Here is a 19559-nt window from a genome sequence, read left to right on the forward strand (position 1 = left end):
GTGGAAAGAGTGTTTCACACTACCTCCTCATGTTTCAGTTGGAGGATCTTTGCCCATATACACTGAAGGCCAGTTTTGCGTATAAATAAAAGCAAAGCAAACTATCTCAATCAATCTCTTAACATATAGGGTGTAGGGTTGCAACATTCTGGTAACTTTCCCACATTTCTTATAGGTTAGCCTGGAATCCTGGTTACAGGATTCCTGATTTCCTGCTTCCTGTCATCAGAATTTTGCAAACCTAACAGGGCGTTGTTTTGTGGTGGAAGCAGGGCGTTGTTTTGTGGTGGAAGCCCAGTTACAGACTGATTGACAAAACACAGTACAGATTTGTTGTGATAGCATGATGTTGGTGTGTGTAGTGTACTTACGATGATGAGGAAGATGAAGTAGATGAAGTTGTAGAAGGAGTGAGCATCCATTACATAGTACATGATCTCTACCCAGCCTTCCAGGGTGATCACCTGGAGACAGATACACAAGCAGCTGAGGGTTTGTGTGTGTGTGTGTGTGTGTGTGTGTGTGTGTGTGTGTGTGTGTGTGTGTGTGTGTGTGTGTGTGTGTGTCTCCCCATCCCCTACCTCTCCATCACCTCCCCCATCCTCTCCCCTCTCCCCATTCACTCCCCTCTCCCCCATCCCCTCCCCTCTCCCCTCTCCCCTCCCCCCATCCCCTCCTACCTGGAAGATAACAATCCAGGCGTATACGATGTTATCGAAGTTGATCGCCCCCTTGTGTGGATTACTATGTCCAGTATGGCATCTAGTATAGTACTGGTTCCAGTTGATACAGAGACCCACTGCACTGGCTGAACCGTTGACTAGTGGTTCAGGGATGAGCCCCAGGGACTGGCGGTGGTAGGCATCCTCCCTGTCCAGACAGCAGGTCCTTCCCCCCTCCCTCCGGGCCGGGACGTCACCACACGACATGATCCCGTTATCCTGAGCCAGAGAGCAGATGAAGGGGCGCTCGTCATCCTCCTCCGGCTGGTAGTACGGGGCGGGCAGGGTCAGACCTGACGAACTGGGAGGGGGAAGAGAGAGAGAAAGAGTGTGTTATAAACATGCATGTGTGATCACACACACACACACGTAAGCACACAAAGATGTATGCACACACACATGCACGGCTGCACACACACACATTAACACGCCACAGGCACGCACACACTTACCCAATTCTGAACTCCTCATGTATTTTTACTATTTTTACCACAGGATACTAGCAGAAACAGGAAGACAGAGTAGGGGGAGCAGAAGTGCGTAGGGCTCATTTACTCACTTGAGCAGACTCCGGTTCGCCACAAACCCAATTCTTGGAGTATCATATTCCTCACCACCAGAGTTTTTAAACATGCCGTTCACACACTTCTGCAATCTGAGTGCCCGGGCAGGTGATTTAGATTGTGTACAAATACCAAACCAGACTTTAAATGATTACCATGAGTTGAAGTGGAACTAGTCATTTCCATTTTATGTGTGTTTCCTGTATATGAGAGCTGTCTGTCTGTCTGTCTGTCTGTCTGTCTGTCTGTCTGTCTGTCTGTCTGTCTGTCTGTCTGTCTGTCTGTCTGTCTGTCTGTCTGTCTGTCTGTCTGTCTGTCTGTCTGTCTGTCTGTCTGTCTGTCTGTCTGTCTGTCTGTCTGTCTGTCTGTGTCTCTCTCTCTCTCTCTCTCTCTGCATGCTGGGAGTTTTTTGGAGTTTGAGTGTTTGGTGCAGAGGACTCTGTCCTAACTAACTTTCTAGACTCTTTTCTTGATCTTTTTCTTACATTTTTTTTTCTATGGTGGAGGGTTAATGCAATATTTGTTTTAGCGGTATCCACCGTTTTTTTTCAGAGTTAGGGTGGAAGAAGACAGAGTAAGGTTTCTGGGGTTTGCAAGGTGTGGTATGCGCGATGGCTTCTCAGCCTAGCGCGGAGGAGACGCTGTCGATACAGCATGGATTCAGGTGTGTTCCTGAGAATGGAGTTAAGGTGGAGGAGGTTCTGCTCGCGGTCAGCGAACAGGTAGGAGCTGAATTTATACATTCTGCTTCTAGAATGAACAAAGCGGTGGTGGTGTTCATGAAAAGAGAAAATTTGGTTGGTAGGCTAATTGCTAGCGGAATATTTGTAAGGGATGTGTTGGTGCCAGTTTTACCTCTTTCTACCCCTTCGACAAGAGTAGTTGTTGCAAATTTACCTCCGTTTATTACGGACGATCAAATCAGGAAAGAGCTGAGTCGTTTTGGTAAGTTTGCTAGCGGGTTTCGTGTACTGTCGGCAGGTTTTCAGGCAGCTGCTGTTAAGCACGTTGTTTCGTTCCGGAGGCAAGTGTTTATGTTCCTGAACAACAATGAGCAACAGCTAAATGTGCATTTTAAAGTGAGGCATGGGGAGGGGCTCTATGCAGGGTTTGCCAGCACAGACAGTCTACGGTGTTTTGAGTGTGGGGATTTGGGGCATAAGAGCTTTGCGTGCCCACATAAAGGCCGTAGACAAAGTGAGGGTACAAGCGCCGGTGGGGGAAATCGAGGTCAAAGTGCAGGGGGAAATGAGATGCAGACAGCAGAGGCTGGGCCTAGTCATACCAGGGATGGTGGGGTAGCTGAGGCTGGGTCTAGTAAGGCAAGAGATGGTGGGGTAGAGGAGGCTGGGTCTAGTCAGACTAGAGATGGTGGTGTAGTGGAGGCTGGGTCTAGTCAGGCTAGAGATGGTGGTGTAGCGGAGGCTGGGTCTAGTCAGGCTAGAGATGGTGGGGTAGTGGAGGCTAAGCCTAGTCAGGCTAGAGATGGTGGGGTAGCGGAGGCTGGGTCTAGTCAGACTAGAGATGGTGGGGTAGAGGAGGCTGGGTCTAGTCAGACTAGAGATGGTGGTGTAGTGGAGGCTGGGTCTAGTCAGGCTAGAGATGGTGGTGTAGCGGAGGCTGGGTCTAGTCAGGCTAGAGATGGTGGGGTAGTGGAGGCTAAGCCTAGTCAGGCTAGAGATGGTGGGGTAGCTGAGGCTGGGCTTAGCTATGATATGGAGGATGGTGTAAATGATGCTGGGCCTAGTCATGCTATGGAGGGTGGTGTAGAGGATGCTAGGTCTAGTCAGGTTATGCTAGTGGATGAGGAGAGTATAGTGGGGAAGTGTAAGAGACTAGGGGGGGAGGAGGAGGGTGCCAAGCGGAAAAGGAAAAAGGGTGTGGTTAAAGGCACAATGGAAATTTTGCCTGTTGCTGTGGGAGATGCCATGACCAGAGAGGAAGAGCAGGTGGTCAGGGTGGGAGATAGAGATGAGGAGGAAAGTGAGTCTGAGGAAGAGGATGAGGAGATATTTTTTTCAGACTCCTCTTCAATAGGCCCGGAGCTGACAGCCAGTCAAGCAGAGGGGTCTAAGTACACATTGAGAGAACTGACAAGGTTCCTGAATGAGACCAAGGGAAAAAAAGTTAATCTTGAGGCTTTTTTCCCTGATTCAAGAAAGTTTGTACGATCAGTACAACATGCTGTGAAAAATGAGGGGCATGGTGTCCTCTCACCCAGGAAACGGTTTAGGTTGAGGAAGTGGGTCACAACAGTGCGTAAGGGTCTACCTTCAGACACTGTTTAGATGTATACTTTCTTTCTGACACTGGGACTTTTGAGCTTTGCTATTGGTCTTTTTTCTCTGCTGGCTTTTCTCCCACTTCTTATGGAGACTCTACGGGTAGGCTCGCTCAATATAAATGGCGCCAGAGATGCGGGAAAGATGAGTGTGTTGGGTGAATATGTAAAACAAAAAAAAGTACAGGTGTTGTTTCTGCAGGAGACACATAGTGATGTGTTGAATGAAGTCGATTGGGGGCTCTGGTGGAAAGGGGCAAGTGTGTTGAGCCATGGGACAAATCTTAGTGCAGGAGTGGCAGTCCTTTTTGCACCGGGTCTGTCTGTAAAAATGTGCTCCTCAAAGGAGGTGTGTAGGGGTAGGCTCCTTGTTGTTAAAGCAGAAATTAACAACATGGGTTTTGTCTTTATAAATGTGTATGCGCCTAACACAGGGAGAGAAAGAGGGGTTCTATTTGGGAGTCTTAGACAGGAACTCTCACAGGTAGCGCCTGAGGAGACACTGGTGGTCGGAGGGGACTGGAACTGCACAATGGATTTTACAAAAGACAGAAATGGGGAAGAGCCTCATTCAGTGTCAGTGGGAGTGTTAAGGGACATTATTAATCAGTTCGACTTAGTGGATGTTTGGAGAACTAAACATCCGAACACAAGACAGTACACATGGGTGAAGGTTTTTGGGGCTAGGGTGAGTGCAGCCCGACTTGATCGGTTTTATATGTCTAGGAATCGGAGCAATAGGCTGTTGGGCGCTACCATTCTCCCGGTGGGGTTTTCCGATCATCACATAACCATGGCTCGGCTGTCTATTTCACCAGGGCCCCGGCAGGCATCCTATTGGAAATTCAATGTAAAGCTCTTACAAGATGCCACTTTTTGCGCAGGTTTCCAGACCTTCTGGGAAAGGTGGAGGCAGCAAATAGAGGAGTATGAGTCTCTGAGCCAATGGTGGGATGTGGGGAAAATCCAAATTCGGCTTTTCTGTCAACAATACACAGCTCTCTCATCCTCAGAGGCTAGGAGAGTATTGGGGGAACTAGAGCGGTGTATTAGTGAGATGGAGGTAGAGATGGTGGGGCAAGGCAATGTAGGCCTCCAGGCTAATTTAGCTGAATTACGCAGGGACCTGGGCAGTTTTTTCCAGGTTAAAGCAAAGGGAGCACTTGTAAGAGCTAGATTCTCCATGCTCAAGGAGATGGATGCTCCCAGCTCCTTCTTCTTTGGTTTGGAAAGACAGAGCAGTGAAGCCAAGGGTATGCATTGTCTACGGCTGTCTGATGGGCGGGTGACCTCTGTGGTGGGTGAGATGCGGGAGCGGACTGTGGAGTTTTATACTGAATTGTATAGGGCAGAAGAGTGTGATCCTTTGTGTGCTCAGGTCTTGTTCACAGAACTCCCTAAACTCTCTCTGGCACAGAGGGACGATTTGGACGTTCCTCTGTTGTCCCATGAACTGGCAGAGGCCGTAACCCAGATGTCCCCCGGTCGTGCACCGGGGGTCGATGGACTCCCAGTGGAGTTTTATAAAAAATTCTGGGGAATAATTGGACAGGACTTCTTTTGCGTGTTGCGTGAATGCATCGGGGTAGGAGAGTTGCCGATGAGCTGCCGTCGGGCGGCTCTGACTCTCCTGCCCAAAAAAGGGGACTTGTGTGAACTTAAGAACTGGAGGCCTGTGGCATTGCTCTGTGCGGACTACAAGATATTTGCCAAGGTCCTCTCTAACAGACTGAAGTCCCACTTGGACTCGATAGTACATAAGGACCAAACATATTGTGTACCGGGACGCTCAATCACGGACAACCTGTTCTTAATTAGGGACATGTTGGACTTGTCGAGAGGTTCTAATGTGAACTTTGGACTGGTCTCTTTAGATCAAGAGAAGGCTTTTGACAGAGTGGACCATGAATATCTGTTTAATGTGATGTCTGTGTTTGGGTTTGGGAGGAGTTTTTTGACCTGTGTGAAGCTGTTGTATGCTGGGGCATCATGTATGGTTAAGGTGGGAGGGGGGCTCAGTAGGCCAGTCTGGGTGAGACGGGGCATTAGACAAGGATGCCCTCTATCTGGGCAGTTGTACACATTAGCCATTGAGCCTTTTTTAGGAGACTGCAGGGAGTGTGCTGGACAGGTATGGGTGTGGTGACAGGCATAGCAGTGTCAGCATATGCAGATGATGTCTCTGTGATGGTCAGGGATGGTCAAGATATGCAGGCACTGGAGACCAGTCTGAAGGTGTACGAGGGAGCTTCATCAGCTAAGGTAAACTGGGGCAAGAGCAAAGCTCTGTTATGTGGGGCATGGGGGGATAGGGCTCCTCCTCTGCTTCCAGGGGGTTTGCAGTGGGGTTGTGAAGGGCTTAAAGTGTTGGGGGTGTACCTGGGCTCGGAGAGGTGGGTCAGGAAGAACTGGGAGGGGCTGTCACAGGCAGTGGTGTCAAGATTGGCCAGGTGGAGGTGGCTCCTGTCCCAAGTGTCATATAGAGGGAGGGTGCTGATAATTAACAACCTGGTGGCATCCTCCCTGTGGCATAAACTGGCTGTCCTCAACCCCCCCGCCGGTCTGCTCGCAGACCTGCAACGCAAGCTGGTGGACTTCTTCTGGTCGGGCCATCACTGGCTGAGGGCGGCGGTGTTGTATATGACCGTCCACGAAGGAGGACAGGGCCTGGTGGAACTGGAGAGCAGGATGGCTGCTTTCCGGCTAAAGGCGGCACAGAGACTGCTGTACCATACTGATGTTGGCTGGAGGGAACCAGCATGCGCGCTGCTGAGGAGAGCTGGAGATTTAGGGTTGGACCGGCAGCTGTTCCTCATGAAGCTGGAGAGGCTGAGTACAGCAGGTCTCTCCGATTTTTACTCTGCGGTGCTGAGGGCCTGGCAGCTGCTAAGGCACACACGAGAAGGGGGTGTGGAGCCTGGGCTGTGGGTGTGGGAGGAGCCTATCTTCCACAACCCAGCCATCCCTTTGAGATCGGTCCAGTCGGCCACCCTGCAGAGGCAACTGATGGCAGGGGGTGTAAAAAGGATGGGTGACTTGAGACTCCTGGGAGAGGAGGGGTGGAAAAGCCCGGAAGTCTTGGCACAGCAAACAGGAATAACGTCTCTTAGGCTGCTGGAGAGATTCCTGGAGGAGGTCCAGGAGGCACTGTCTGAGCCGGTAAGGGGGATGTTTGAGCAGCCAAAGGGAGAGGGGCCACCAATGTTTCCGCCACTGCAGGTGACGGCAGAGACTGGAGACTGGCAAGGGGGTCTGGAGGACTTGTTAGATTTTAACACTCCGAGCCTGGGGGAGTTTGAAGGGGTGGGAGGTAAAGCCCTCTACAACCTCTGTGTTAAGGTGAGGAACATTAGGAGCCTAACAGGAGTGAAGGCACATCAGTGGCAGGGGGTATGTGGGGTGGAGAGTATGGTGGGTTTTAGATGGAGGGGGCTCTACAAACCCCCAGTACCAAAGAGGTCAGGGGACCTCCAGTGGAAGGTTCTACATGGAGCCCTGGCCACTAACAGCTGGTTGGCACGGGTTGAACCGGGAGTCGGGCAGGAGTGTCATTTCTGTAAAATGAAAGAAACTGTGATTCATGTGTTTTCTGTGTGCACCAGATTAATGCCATTAATGTCTCTGTTGGAATGTCTGTGTGAGAGGTTGGGGGTGGTCTTTACTGTTGGGGTGTTCATAATGGGATACAGGTATTCAAGTAAGGAGAAGGAAAAATGTGTTTTGTTGAATTTTCTGTTTGCTCAGGCAAAGTTAGCTATTTGGCTAACAAGGAGGAACAGGGTCAAAGGTGGGGGACGTTGAGGTTGGTTTTCGCGAGGGCACAACCAGCGGGTGGGGCTGGTTGCAATGGCCACTCGCGGATGGAAGTTTGGAGTTTGAAAAACTTAGTCGGCGACATGGAGTAAAGATTCCTGCTGCGGCCGGGTGTTCAGTGGAAGAATGTAGCTTGGCAGTGGGTGCTATCATTGGGTATGATAGTATCAAATCAGCCTCAAGGATGAATAGCGCTGTAGTGATATTCTTAGATTCCATTGAAAAGGTGAATACGATAGTTGAGAGTGGTGTTGTGTTGCGGGAGACACAGACACTGGTATTTCCGCTTATGAATCCGGCAAAGAAAGTTATACTTTCTAACGTGCCACCATTTGTTAGAGATGAAGTGTTGGAGCGAGAGTTATCTCGTCATGGTCAAATTGTATCAACAATAGAGAAGGTTCTTTTTGGATGTAAATCTCCGTTGCTGAAACATGTCGTGTCTCATAGGAGACAAGTGCATATGATTTTAAAAAAGGACACTGATGAACTGAATTTAGCATTCAGTTTTAAGATTGATGGATTTGATTATGTCTTCTACGCTTCTACTGAATCAATGAAATGCTTTGGCTGTGGAAGAGAGGGGCATTTGGTGCGTAATTGTCCCGAGAATGAGCACGCAGAGCCCGGTAGCAGCTCTAGTGCTGGTGCAGCTAACGCACCACCGCGAAGGGATGAACATGCTAAGGGTGCAGGGGAAGGGAGAAGGTGGGCAGATGTGGTAGGAAAAGTAGGAGAGGAAGGCAGTGTGGATAAGGGGGCAATTGTGGTAGATCAGAACAAAGAGGGAGGGGAAACAGTCGGTGAGATTGCGATTGCCGTCGCTGAGGTGGTGCTGGAAAATGAAATTGGAGGTCAAGAGGAGATTGGAATAATGGAAAAGGAAGCAGCTGTTTTCAAAGTACCGAGGAGTAAGAGGAAGAATGAAAGGGGTGGGGAAGGGTCTAATTCCAAGAGGAAGGTAGAGATTAATAATTCACTTGAAGATAAACAGGTTGTAGAGATGGTGGAGTTTTCTTCTGGGGAGGATAGCGAGAGTGAGTCATCTGACGCGTCACAACAAAATAGTGAGATAAATGGGGTGGAAGGGAGGTATGGGATTGAGAAGGTACGTCAATTTCTGAAGTTGACAAAAGGGAAGAAATATATATAGGATTACAATGTAACAGATTTTTTCCCTGAAAGCGAATTGTTTATTGATTCAGCAAAGTTTATGATGTCAAAAATAACAGGGGGAGGTTTGACAAGCCCTGAAATTGCTAGACTCAAGAAAGTGGTCGCGAGAGTGATAAGTGATGTAAATTCAAAAGAAAATGAAAGAGTTCAGTCGCAGTTTTAACTCTGTAAAGAGATGTGGTTTCTGGGTCTTCCTCTGTATTTTTTTATCACCCATGAGCAGTTTTAAGATTTCTTGTTTAAACGTAAATGGGGCAAGAGACATTAAAAAAAAAAGCCATAGTGTATGAGAGGGAATACTCTAAACCCTGGGTCAACAGTCACCTTCTACTGCTGAGGGAATACTCTAAACCCTGGGTCAACAGTCACCTTCTACTGCTGAGGGAATACTCTAAACCCTGGGTCAACAGTCACCTTCTACTGCTGAGGGAATACTCTAAACCCTGGGTCAACAGTCACCTTCTACTGCTGAGGGAATACTCTAAACCCTGGGTCAACAGTTACCTTCTACTGCTGAGGGAATACTCTAAACCCTGGGTCAACAGTCACCTTCTACTGCTGAGGGAACACTCTAAACCCTGGGTCAACAGTCACCTGCTGCTGAGGGAACACTCTAAACCCTGGGTCAACAGTCACCTTTTACTGCTGAGGGAACACTCTAAACCCTGGGTCAACAGTCACCTACTGCTGCTGAGGGAATACTCTAAACCCTGGGTCAACAGTCACCTTCTACTGCTGAGGGAATACTCTAAACCCTGGGTCAACAGTCACCTTCTACTGCTGAGGGAATACTCTAAACCCTGGGTCAACAGTCACCTTCTACTGCTGAGGGAATACTCTAAACCCTGGGTCAACAGTCACCTACTACTGCTGAGGGAATACTCTAAACCCTGGGTCAACAGTCACCTACTACTGCTGAGGGAACACTCTAAACCCTGGGTCAACAGTCATCTTCTACTGCTGAGGGAATACTCTAAACCCTGGGTCAACAGTCACCTTCTACTGCTGAGGGAATACTCTAAACCCTGGGTCAACAGTTACCTTCTACTGCTGAGGGAATACTCTAAACCCTGGGTCAACAGTCACCTTCTACTGCTGAGGGAACACTCTAAACCCTGGGTCAACAGTCACCTACTGCTGAGGGAACACTCTAAACCCTGGGTCAACAGTCACCTTTTACTGCTGAGGGAACACTCTAAACCCTGGGTCAACAGTCACCTACTACTGCTGAGGGAATACTCTAAACCCTGGGTCAACAGTCACCTACTACTGCTGAGGGAACACTCTAAACCCTGGGTCAACAGTCACCTTCTACTGCTGAGGGAATACTCTAAACCCTGGGTCAACAGTCACCTTCTACTGCTGAGGGAATACTCTAAACCCTGGGTCAACAGTTACCTTCTACTGCTGAGGGAATACTCTAAACCCTGGGTCAACAGTCACCTTCTACTGCTGAGGGAACACTCTAAATCCTGGGTCAACAGTCACCTACTGCTGAGGGAACACTAAACCCTGGGTCAACAGTCACCTTCTGGAAATGCTGGAGTCTTTGTTTAAAGCTGTAGGGGAGATTTTCAATAACACTGTTTTTATTTTGGGGTTTCAATATAGTAAGCAACAGAAAAGAAAATGTCAACTGTTAAATTTTTGGGGGGGACAAGCTAAGATGTCAATTTTTCTGAGTAGGAAATATAAGATAGAAACGGGATATGGGGAGGAGGTAAGATGTGTTTGTAAAGGATTAGTGAAAGTAAGAATAAAAGTGGATTTTGAGTTCTTCTCAGCTGTAAAAGGTCTCCCATTGTTTGAGGAGAAGTGGGCATACGAAGGAGCGCTTTGTTTTGTAGAGGAGGGGAAACTATTTTTTGTTGATGAAATAAGTTCAATGTATATGTTTTTTTGTATTTTTTTGTATTTTTTTTGTATTTTTTATTTTTTTTGTGAATTACATTTGTTGTTTCATTTCTGAAAAGACAGTGTGTCATTATTTATGTTAACTTGAGTATAAAATAAAGGTTTTATAAAAACTCAAACTCTCTCTCTCTCTCTCTCTCTCGTTGGAGTGCATGCTGGGAGTAAGTCGTGAAGCAGGAGTGATTGTGAGAGCGACGAATTATCTTCACTCTATTGGGTTTTGGTGTGTATATATATATATATATATATATATATATGTGTGTGTTGATTAGTTTAGTTGTTTTAAGGGTATCTTGTCTAAATATCACTAAGCACGTATAGGGGTGGTGGGATCGTTGAGGTTGGTTTTCGCGAGGGCACAACCAGCGGGTGGGGCTGGTTGCAATGGCCACTCGTGGAAGTTTGGAGTTTGAAAAACTTAGTCGGCGACATGGAGTAAAGATTCCTGCTGCGGCCGGGTGTTCAGTGGAAGAATGTAGCTTGGCAGTGGGTGCTATCATTGGGTGTGATAGTATCAAATCAGCCTCAAGGATGAATAGCGCTGTAGTGATATTCTTAGATTCCATTGAAAAGGTGAATACGATAGCTGAGAGTGGTGTTGTGTTGCGGGAGACACAGACACCGGTATTTCCGCTTATGAATCCGGCAAAGAAAGTTATACTTTCTAACGTGCCACCATTTGTTAGAGATGAAGTGTTGGAGCGAGAGTTATCTCGTCATGGTCAAATTGTATCAACAATAAAGAAGGTTCTTTTTGGATGCAAATCTCCGTTGCTGAAACATGTCGTGTCTCATAGGAGACAAGTGCATATGATTTTAAAAAAGGACACTGATGAACTGAATTTAGCATTCAGTTTTAAGATTGATGGATTTGATTATGTCTTCTACGCTTCTACTTAATCAATGAAATGCTTTGGCTGTGGAAGAGAGGGGCATTTGGTGCGTAATTGTCCCGAGAATGAGCACGCAGAGCCCGGTAGCAGCTCTAGTGCCGGTGCAGCTAACGCACCACGCGAAGGGATGAACATGCTAAGGGTGCAGGGGAAGGGAGAAGGTGGGCAGATGTGGTAGGAAAAGTAGGAGAGGAAGGCATTGTGGATACGGGGGTAATTGTGGTAGATCAGAACAAAGAGGGAGGGGAAACAGTCGGTGAGATTGCGACTGCCGTCGCTGAGGTGGTGCTGGAAAATGAAATTGGAGGTCAAGAGGAGATTGGAATAATGGAAAAGGAAGCAGCTGTTTTCAAAGTACCGAGGAGTAAGAGGAAGAATGAAAGGGGTGGGGAAGGGTCTAATTCCAAGAGGAAGGTAGAGATTAATAATTCACTTGAAGATAAACAGGTTGTAGAGATGGAGTTTTCTTCTGGGGGGGATAGCGAGAGTGAGTCATCTGACGCGTCACAACAAAATAGTGAGATAAATGGGGTGGAAGGGAGGTATGGGATTGAGAAGGTACGTCAATTTCTGAAGTTGACAAAAGGGAAGAAATATATGCAGTATTACAATGTAACAGATTTTTTCCCTGAAAGTGAATTGTTTATTGAATCAGCAAAGTTTCTGATGTCAAAAATAACAGGGGGAGGTTTGACAAGCCCTGAAATTGCTAGACTCAAGAAAGTGGTCACGAGAGTGATAAGTGATGTAAATTCTAAAGAAAATGAAAGAGTTCAATCGCAACTTTAAGTATGTAAAGAGATGTGGTTTCTGGGTCTTCCTCTGTATTTTTTTTCATCCATGAGCAGTTTTAAGATTTCTTCTTTAAACGTAAATGGGGCAAGAGACGTTAAAAAAAGAGCCATAGTGTATGAGTTAATTAGGGGAAAGGGAAGTGACATAATTTTTCTACAAGAAACGCATAGTAATTTGGAAAATGAAGTTATGTGGCAACAGGAGTGGGGGGGGACAGTGGTGTGTAGTCATAAAAACTCAAAAAGTGGGGGTGTGGCCATCTTGTTCTCAAAAGGGTTTTTGCCTTTGTCATATGAGGTTGAAGAGGTAGTTGAGGGGAGGTTATTAAAAGTTAGAGTAAGGTATGAAAACATCACTATGTGTCTGATAAATGTATATGCCCCAGTGGTGGCAGTTGAGAGGGTATGCTTTTTAGAGACATTTTCAAATTCCATTGAGAAATGTAACAATGAAGATTATTTATTTATTGCTGGGGATTTTAACTGCACAGTCAGTGATTTAGATAGAAATCACAAAGAACCTCATATAGCCTCAAGGACTTTTTTAAAACGTCTCATTGTAACAAATGAACTGTGTGATATTTGGCGGAGTCAACATGGAGGCACAAGGCAGTATACCTGGGTGCATGTGAGAGAGAACACCATCTCTATGGCCAGGTTAGATAGGTTTTATTGTTTTGAGCATCAATCTCAGGTCTGTAAATCAAGTGTGATAACCCCAGTGGGATTTTCTGATCATTGTTTAGTAACAGAGGTGGTGTTCATTAACGATGTAAAACCTAAAAGCGTATACTGGCATTTTAACATAACTTTATTGAGTGATGCTCACTTCAGGAAATGTTTTAGTTTTTTCTGGGAGAGGTGGAGGTCTCAAAAGGCCAGTTTTGTATCCCTTCAACAGTGGTGGGATATAGGGAAAATCCAGATTCAACAATTCTGTAAGCAATACACGAGGAATGTCACCAAGGATATCACCAGATCAATGAAAGCCCTAGAGACTGAAATAGTGGAACTCATGACGTTGGTTGAGACCACAGGAGATCGAGGCCACACTCAGGCCCTCAAGAGGAAAAAAGCTGCATTGGCAGACCTGCTGGGTATCAGAGCACAGGGGGCATTGGTGAGAAGTAAGTTTCAGGGAATCTCTGAAATGGATGCCTCATCCAAATTTTTCTTTGGTTTAGAGAAAAAGAATGGACAAAGAAAAATTATTCATTGTCTCAAATCAGCTGTTGGACAAGAGCTCACTAGACCTAGTGAAATTAGAAAGAGGGCAGTAGAGTTCTATGCTGAGCTCTACAAGTGTGAGTACAAAGAGCATTGATGGGCTTCCGTTGATTTTTTAAAGTCTTTTTGGGCTATGTTGGGAGAGGATTGGCTAGCAGTAGTTAATGATAGTTTAACCGGAGGGTTACTACCAATAAGCTGCAGAAGGGCTGTCCTCACACTACTGCCCAAAAAGGGTGACCCTAGGGAGGTGAAGAACTGGAGGCCGGTGGCTTTATTGTGCACTGATTATAAGATCCTGTCAAAGGCTTTGTCCAACAGGTTGAGTGAGGTGATGGGGCAAATCATACATACGGACCAGTCCTACTGTGTTCCTGGCAGGCAGATAGGGGATAACATTTCTCTGATTCGTGATTTTTGGACGTCTCTAGGGCTATTGGGTTGGATGCTGGTCTAATTTCAATTGATCAGGAAAAGGCATTTGACCGAGTTGAACATCAATATTTATGGCACACTTTGGAGGCGTTTGGGTTCAGCTCTGGTTTTATTGCCATGATAGAGGTGATATGGTGACATTGAAAGTGTATTGAAAGTTAACGGTGGTTTGAGTGCTCCTTTTAAAGTGTGTAGAGGTATTAGGCAGGGATGTTCTTTGTCGGGAATGTTATATGCCATTGCTATAGAGCCACTACTAAATAGCATTAGAAGTCGCATTGAGGGGGTGTACCTTTCAAAGGATATTCCTCCTATTCGTCTCTCAGCCTATGCTGATGATGTAGTTGTTTTAGTGAAAAATCAAGCGGAGGTGGATAGTTTGAGTCTAATGGTTGATCGTTTTAGGGGAATATCCTCTGCAAAGGTAAATTGGAAAAAGAGTTGTGCTTTACAGATTGGAGAATGGTCTGGAGGGATCATGGCTTTGCCAGGGGGGGTAGAATGGTGTAAGGGAGGTTTTAAGTATCTTGGAGTGTACCTGGGAGATGAGGGGACTATGGAAAAAAATTGGATTGGGGTGGTTGAAATGGTGGAAGGGAGGATAAGGAAATGGCGTTGGTTGCTATCTCGTATGTCATATAGGGGGCGCACTATTATAGTTAACAATGTGATTGCTTCTGCACTGTGGCATCGGTTGTCAGTTTTAGAACCACCATCTGGCCTTCTGGCTAAGATACAGGCAATAATTGTGGATTTCTTTTGGGATAAATATCACTGGGTTCCACAAAGTGTTTTGTATTTGTCAAAAGAGGAGGGGGGACAAGGTCTTGTACATCTTGCTAGTAGGGCTGCTACTTTCCGGTTGCAGTTTATTCAAAGGTTGCTTTATGGACCGGAAAATGTGGTTTGGAGAGGGGTGGCAGGTCTTGTATTACAGCAGGTTGGAGGATTAGGTTTAAAGAAAGCTTTATTTTTGGTTGATAGTAGCCAGATTTCTAGGGAGGGAATACCTCCGTTTTACAGAGGCCTTCTTAGGGTGTGGAGCATAATGAAGGTGTCCAGAAGAACTTCAGCGGAGTCAGTGCATTGGCTGTTGGAGGAACCTCTGGTGTATGGGGCAAGACTTGATTGCACAACTGCAGCTGTTCCACATTTTTCCAAGATTCTGGTGAAGGGCAAAATCATCACCTTAAAACAGTTAATGGCCATGGCTGGGCCCGCCTTAATGGATGGAAGACGGGTGGCTGAACATTTGGGGGTGAGGTCGGAAAGGATGGTAGGACAACTGCTGGGAAGCTGCAGGAAGGCTTTGTCAGCAGAAGAGTGGGATATGCTTCATAGCCACAAGAAGAAGGTACAAGATGAAGACGTCTCATTTCCAAGACTAGGGATTACACCAAATATCCCAGAGTCAGAAAGAAAGGCGATATTACTGGATTTGAGAGGGTTGGAAGAGGTGGGTTTGGATGAGGTGAATGGGAAAGACTTATATAGGGGGTGTGTCAAGGTGTTGAATAAAGATAAATTGAAAACTAGAAAAGACACTCCATGGAGGGTAAAATTGGGCATTGATGACAAGGTAAAGCCAGCATGGAGAGCACTGTACAAGCCACTGTTACAAAAGGGTACTGGTGATATGCAATGGAGGGTTTTGCATGGCATTATTGCAGTTAATGCTTTTGTATCTGTTATTAATTCAGATGTTGGAGATGGATGTCCTTTTTGTAATATAAGAGAAACCATTTTTCACTGTTTTATGGAGTGTGAGAGGATAAAACCTCTCTTGGAGATGCTGGAGTCTTTGTTTAAAGCTGTAGGGGAGATTTTCAATAACACTGTTTTATTTTGGGGTTTCAATATAGAAAGCAACAGAAAAGAAAATGTCAACTGTTAAATTTTATTTTGGGACAAGCAAAGATGTCAATTTTTCTGAGTAGGAAACATAAGATAGAAACGGGATATGGGCAGGATGTAAGATGTGTTTTTAAAGGATTAGTGAAAATAAGAATAAAAGTGGATTTTGAGTTCTACTCAGCTGTAAAAGATCTCCCATTGTTTGAGGAGAAGTGGGCATACGAAGGAGCGCTTTGTTTTGTAGAGGAGGGGAAACTATTTTTTGTTGGAGAAATAAGTTGAATGTATATGTTCTTTAGTTTTTTTATTATAATTTTTTTTTGTTATTTTAGTATTTTTTGTGTATTTTTTTCTTTTTTTTAGGAATTACATTTGGTGTTTCATTTCTGAAAAGACAGTATGTCATTATTTATGTTAACACTTGAGTAGAAAATAAAGGTTTTATAAAAACTCAAAAACCCTCTCTCTCTCTCTCTCTCTCTCTCTCTCCTCTCTCTCTCTCTCTCTCTCTCTCTCTCTCTCTCCTCTCTCTCTCTCTCTCTCTCTCTCTCTCTCTCTCTCTCTCTCTCTCTCTCTCTCTCTCTCTCTCTCTCTCTCTCTCTCTCTCTCTCTCTCTCTCTCTCTCTCTCTCTCTCTCTCTCTCTCTCTCTCTCTCTCTCTCTCTCTCTCCTCTCTCTCTCTCTCTCTCTCTCTCTCTCTCTCTCTCTCTCTCTCTCTCTCTCTCTCTCTCTCTCTCTCTCTCTCTCTCTCACCATGAAAGGAACACACCTATAGGTCACATGTCAAACTGACTGAAAAAGGGTTCTCGGACACACACACACACACACCCATAGGTCACACTTAGGTCACACATATACACGACACCCCTCAGGAGCAAAGCATTAGGGCTCTAGTATTGTATTGACCAAGGGTAAACAGCTCATATCCTTTGGGTGTCATTCCTTCACCAGTCTGTCTGTTCTGTCTCCTCCTCAATACCAGGCTGTATTCTGCTGACATAAAGTCTTTGTCCTTGACCACAGAGAGACCACAGATATACTGAGAACCACAGCAGGATCAATAACCACAGAGACCGTCAACTGATCAGACTGGCTGCACTGTTTCCTGTTCATTTGAAGCTAAAGGGAAGTGAAGGTGACTTATATATGGACCTGTGTAACAGTATGCACACATACATGGACAGGCGGAGGGACCGACACACACATGGACCACGCAAGCAGGCACAAACACACAACATTGCACAAGCATTATGAAACCCTTAAAGAGATGCACAGTGATGGTATCGAGAGAGAGAGAGCGAGAGAGAGGGAAAGAAAGAAAGAAAGTGAGAAATATGATGGAAAGTACAACAAAGTTAAAGAAAGAGAGAGGGGCAGTATAACAGGAAGAATTTGTGTGTGAGAGAGAGAGAGGTATTAAAAAGAAGGAGAGACGGCGGTGGAGGAGGAGGAGTCCTACAGTCAGACAGTGGAGGCTGTGGGGTAGTGGAGCGTGAATGAGAAGTGAACCACCGCCAGGAGCCTAGCTACAGCCCAATGCAGCATGCATCAGCACGGCTCAGCACAGAGCGGCAAGCCACTGAGAAAACACCTGCCAGCCAGGGATGGAGGGTGGGAGGGTGGGAGGGTGGGAGGGAGGGAGATGCGTGCAGTCTGTCGGTGTAGCTAGGTTGAAGGAGAAAAAGCAGGGGAGAGAGAGAGGTGAATAAGGGAGGGAAGAAAGAGAATGACAAGGAAAGGTAATGCAAGAAGGGAGATGAAAGGGAGGGAGAGTGAGAGTGAGAAAGGAGAGGAAGATAAAGAGGGGGAGAAAGCAGGAGAGAGGTGGAGAGAGAGGGCAATGATAGTAGAGGGAGAGGAGAGAGATGTAGATAAACCAGGAGAGGTGTGCTGTCCCTCGCTGTAACATTCAGCTACTCCAGCTAACCACCTCCCATTGCAACCTCTCATCTCCCCATTAGCATACTCCCTGGCTAATACACAAGGGTCCTTCAATTAAGCATCCAACCACTCTGGCTAACCCTTAGCATTAGTTAATACTATCCTTGAGCTGAGCTTCCTGCTACACAAGCTAAGGCTCCCATCTGAAAGCTGCCACATTTAACTCATTAATGAGATAATTAAAGAACGGCATCTTAAGCACTTACAAATTCTAAACATATAGTATAAATTGCATATATATATATACAGTGAGGGAAAAAAGTATTTGATCCCCTGCTGATTTTGTACGTTTGCACAATGACAAAGAAATGATCAGCCTATAATTTTAATGGTAGGTTTATTTGAACAGTGAGAGACAGAATAACAACAAAAAAATCCTGAAAAATGCATGTCAAAAATGTTATAAAATGATTTGCATTTTAATGAGTATTTGACCCCCTCTCAATCAGAAAGATTTCTGGCTCCCAGGTGTCTTTTATACAGGTAACGAGCTGAGATTAGGAGCACACTCTTAAAGGGAGTGCTCCTAATGTCAGCTTGTTACCTGTATAAAAGACACCTGTCCACAGAAGCAATCAATCAATCAGATTCCAAACTCTCCACCATGGCCAAGAACAAAGAGCTCTCCAAGGATGTCAGGGACAAGATTGTAGACCTACACAAGGCTGGAATGGGCTACAAGACCATCGCCAAGCAGCTTGGTGAGAAGGTGACAACAGTTGGTGCGATTATTCGCAAATGGAAGAAACACAAAAGAACTGTCAATCTCCCACGGCCTGGGGCTCCTTGCAAGATCTCACCTCGTGGAGTTGCAATGATCATGAGAACGGTGAGGAATCAGCCCAGAATTACACGGGAGGATCTTGTCAATGATCTCAAGGCAGCTGTGACCATAGTCACCAAGAAAACAATTGGTAACACACTACGCCGTGAAGGGCAAAAATCCTGCAGCGCCCGCAAGGTCCCCCTGCTCAAGAAAGCACATATCATGCCCGTCTGAAGTTTGCCAATGAACATCTGAATGATTCAGAGGACAACTGGGTGAAAGTGTTGTGGTCAGATGAGACCAAAATGGAGCTCTTTGGCATCAACTCAACTCGCCGTGTTTGGAGGAGGAGGAATGCTGCCTATGACCCCAAGAACACCATCCCCACCGTCAAACATGGAGGTGGAAACATTATGCTTTGGGGGTGTTTTTCTGCTAAGGGGACAGGACAACTTCACCGCATCAAAGGGACGATGGACAGGGCCATGTACCGTCAAATCTTGGGTGAGAACCTCCTTCCCTCAGCCAGGGCATTGAAAATGTGTCGTGGATGGGTATTCCAGCATGACAATGACCCAAAACACACGGCCAAGGCAACAAAGGAGTGGCTCAAGAAGAAGTACATTAAGGTCCTGGAGTGGCCTAGCCAGTCTCCAGACCTTAATCCCATAGAAAATCTGTGGAGGGAGCTGAAGGTTCGAGTTGCCAAACGTCAGCCTCGAAACCTTAATGACTTAGAGAAGATCTTCAAAGAGGAGTGGGACAAAATCCCTCCTGAGATGTGTGCAAACCTGGTGGCCAACTACAAGAAACGTCTGACCTCTAATTGCCAACAAGGGTTATGCCACCAAGTACTAAGCCATGTTTTGCAGAGGGGTCAAATACTTATTTCCCTCATTAAAATGCAAATAATTTTATAACATTTTTGAGATGCGTTTTTCAGGATTTTTTTGTTGTTATTCTGTCTCTCACTGTTCAAATAAACCTACCATTAAAATTATAGACTGATAATTTCTTTGTCAGTGGGCAAACGTACAAAATCAGCAGGGTATCAAATACTTTTTTCCCTCACTGTGTGTATATATATATACACACAGTACCAGTCAAAAGTTTGGACACATGTACTCATTCCAGGGTTATTCTTTATTTTGACTATTTTCTACATAGTAGAATAATAGTGA

The 19559-nt window shown here is 45.8% G+C and overlaps 1 protein-coding gene across 1 annotated transcript in view; it reads right to left on the reverse strand.

The window, feature by feature from the left end:
• Positions 1–19559, reverse strand: part of LOC106595870 (voltage-dependent T-type calcium channel subunit alpha-1I) — a 150682-nt gene that overhangs the window by 82864 nt on the left and 48259 nt on the right. Inside the window, 2 exon segments of the mRNA XM_082976405.1 lie at positions 372–464; positions 681–1023. Of these exon segments, the coding sequence (XP_082832531.1) occupies positions 372–464; positions 681–1023 (436 nt within the window).

The sequence above is a fragment of the Salmo salar genome, chromosome 06 (assembly GCF_965601325.2).
Source record: "Salmo salar chromosome 06, fSalSal1, whole genome shotgun sequence".
NCBI classification, from domain to species: domain Eukaryota; kingdom Metazoa; phylum Chordata; class Actinopteri; order Salmoniformes; family Salmonidae; genus Salmo; species Salmo salar.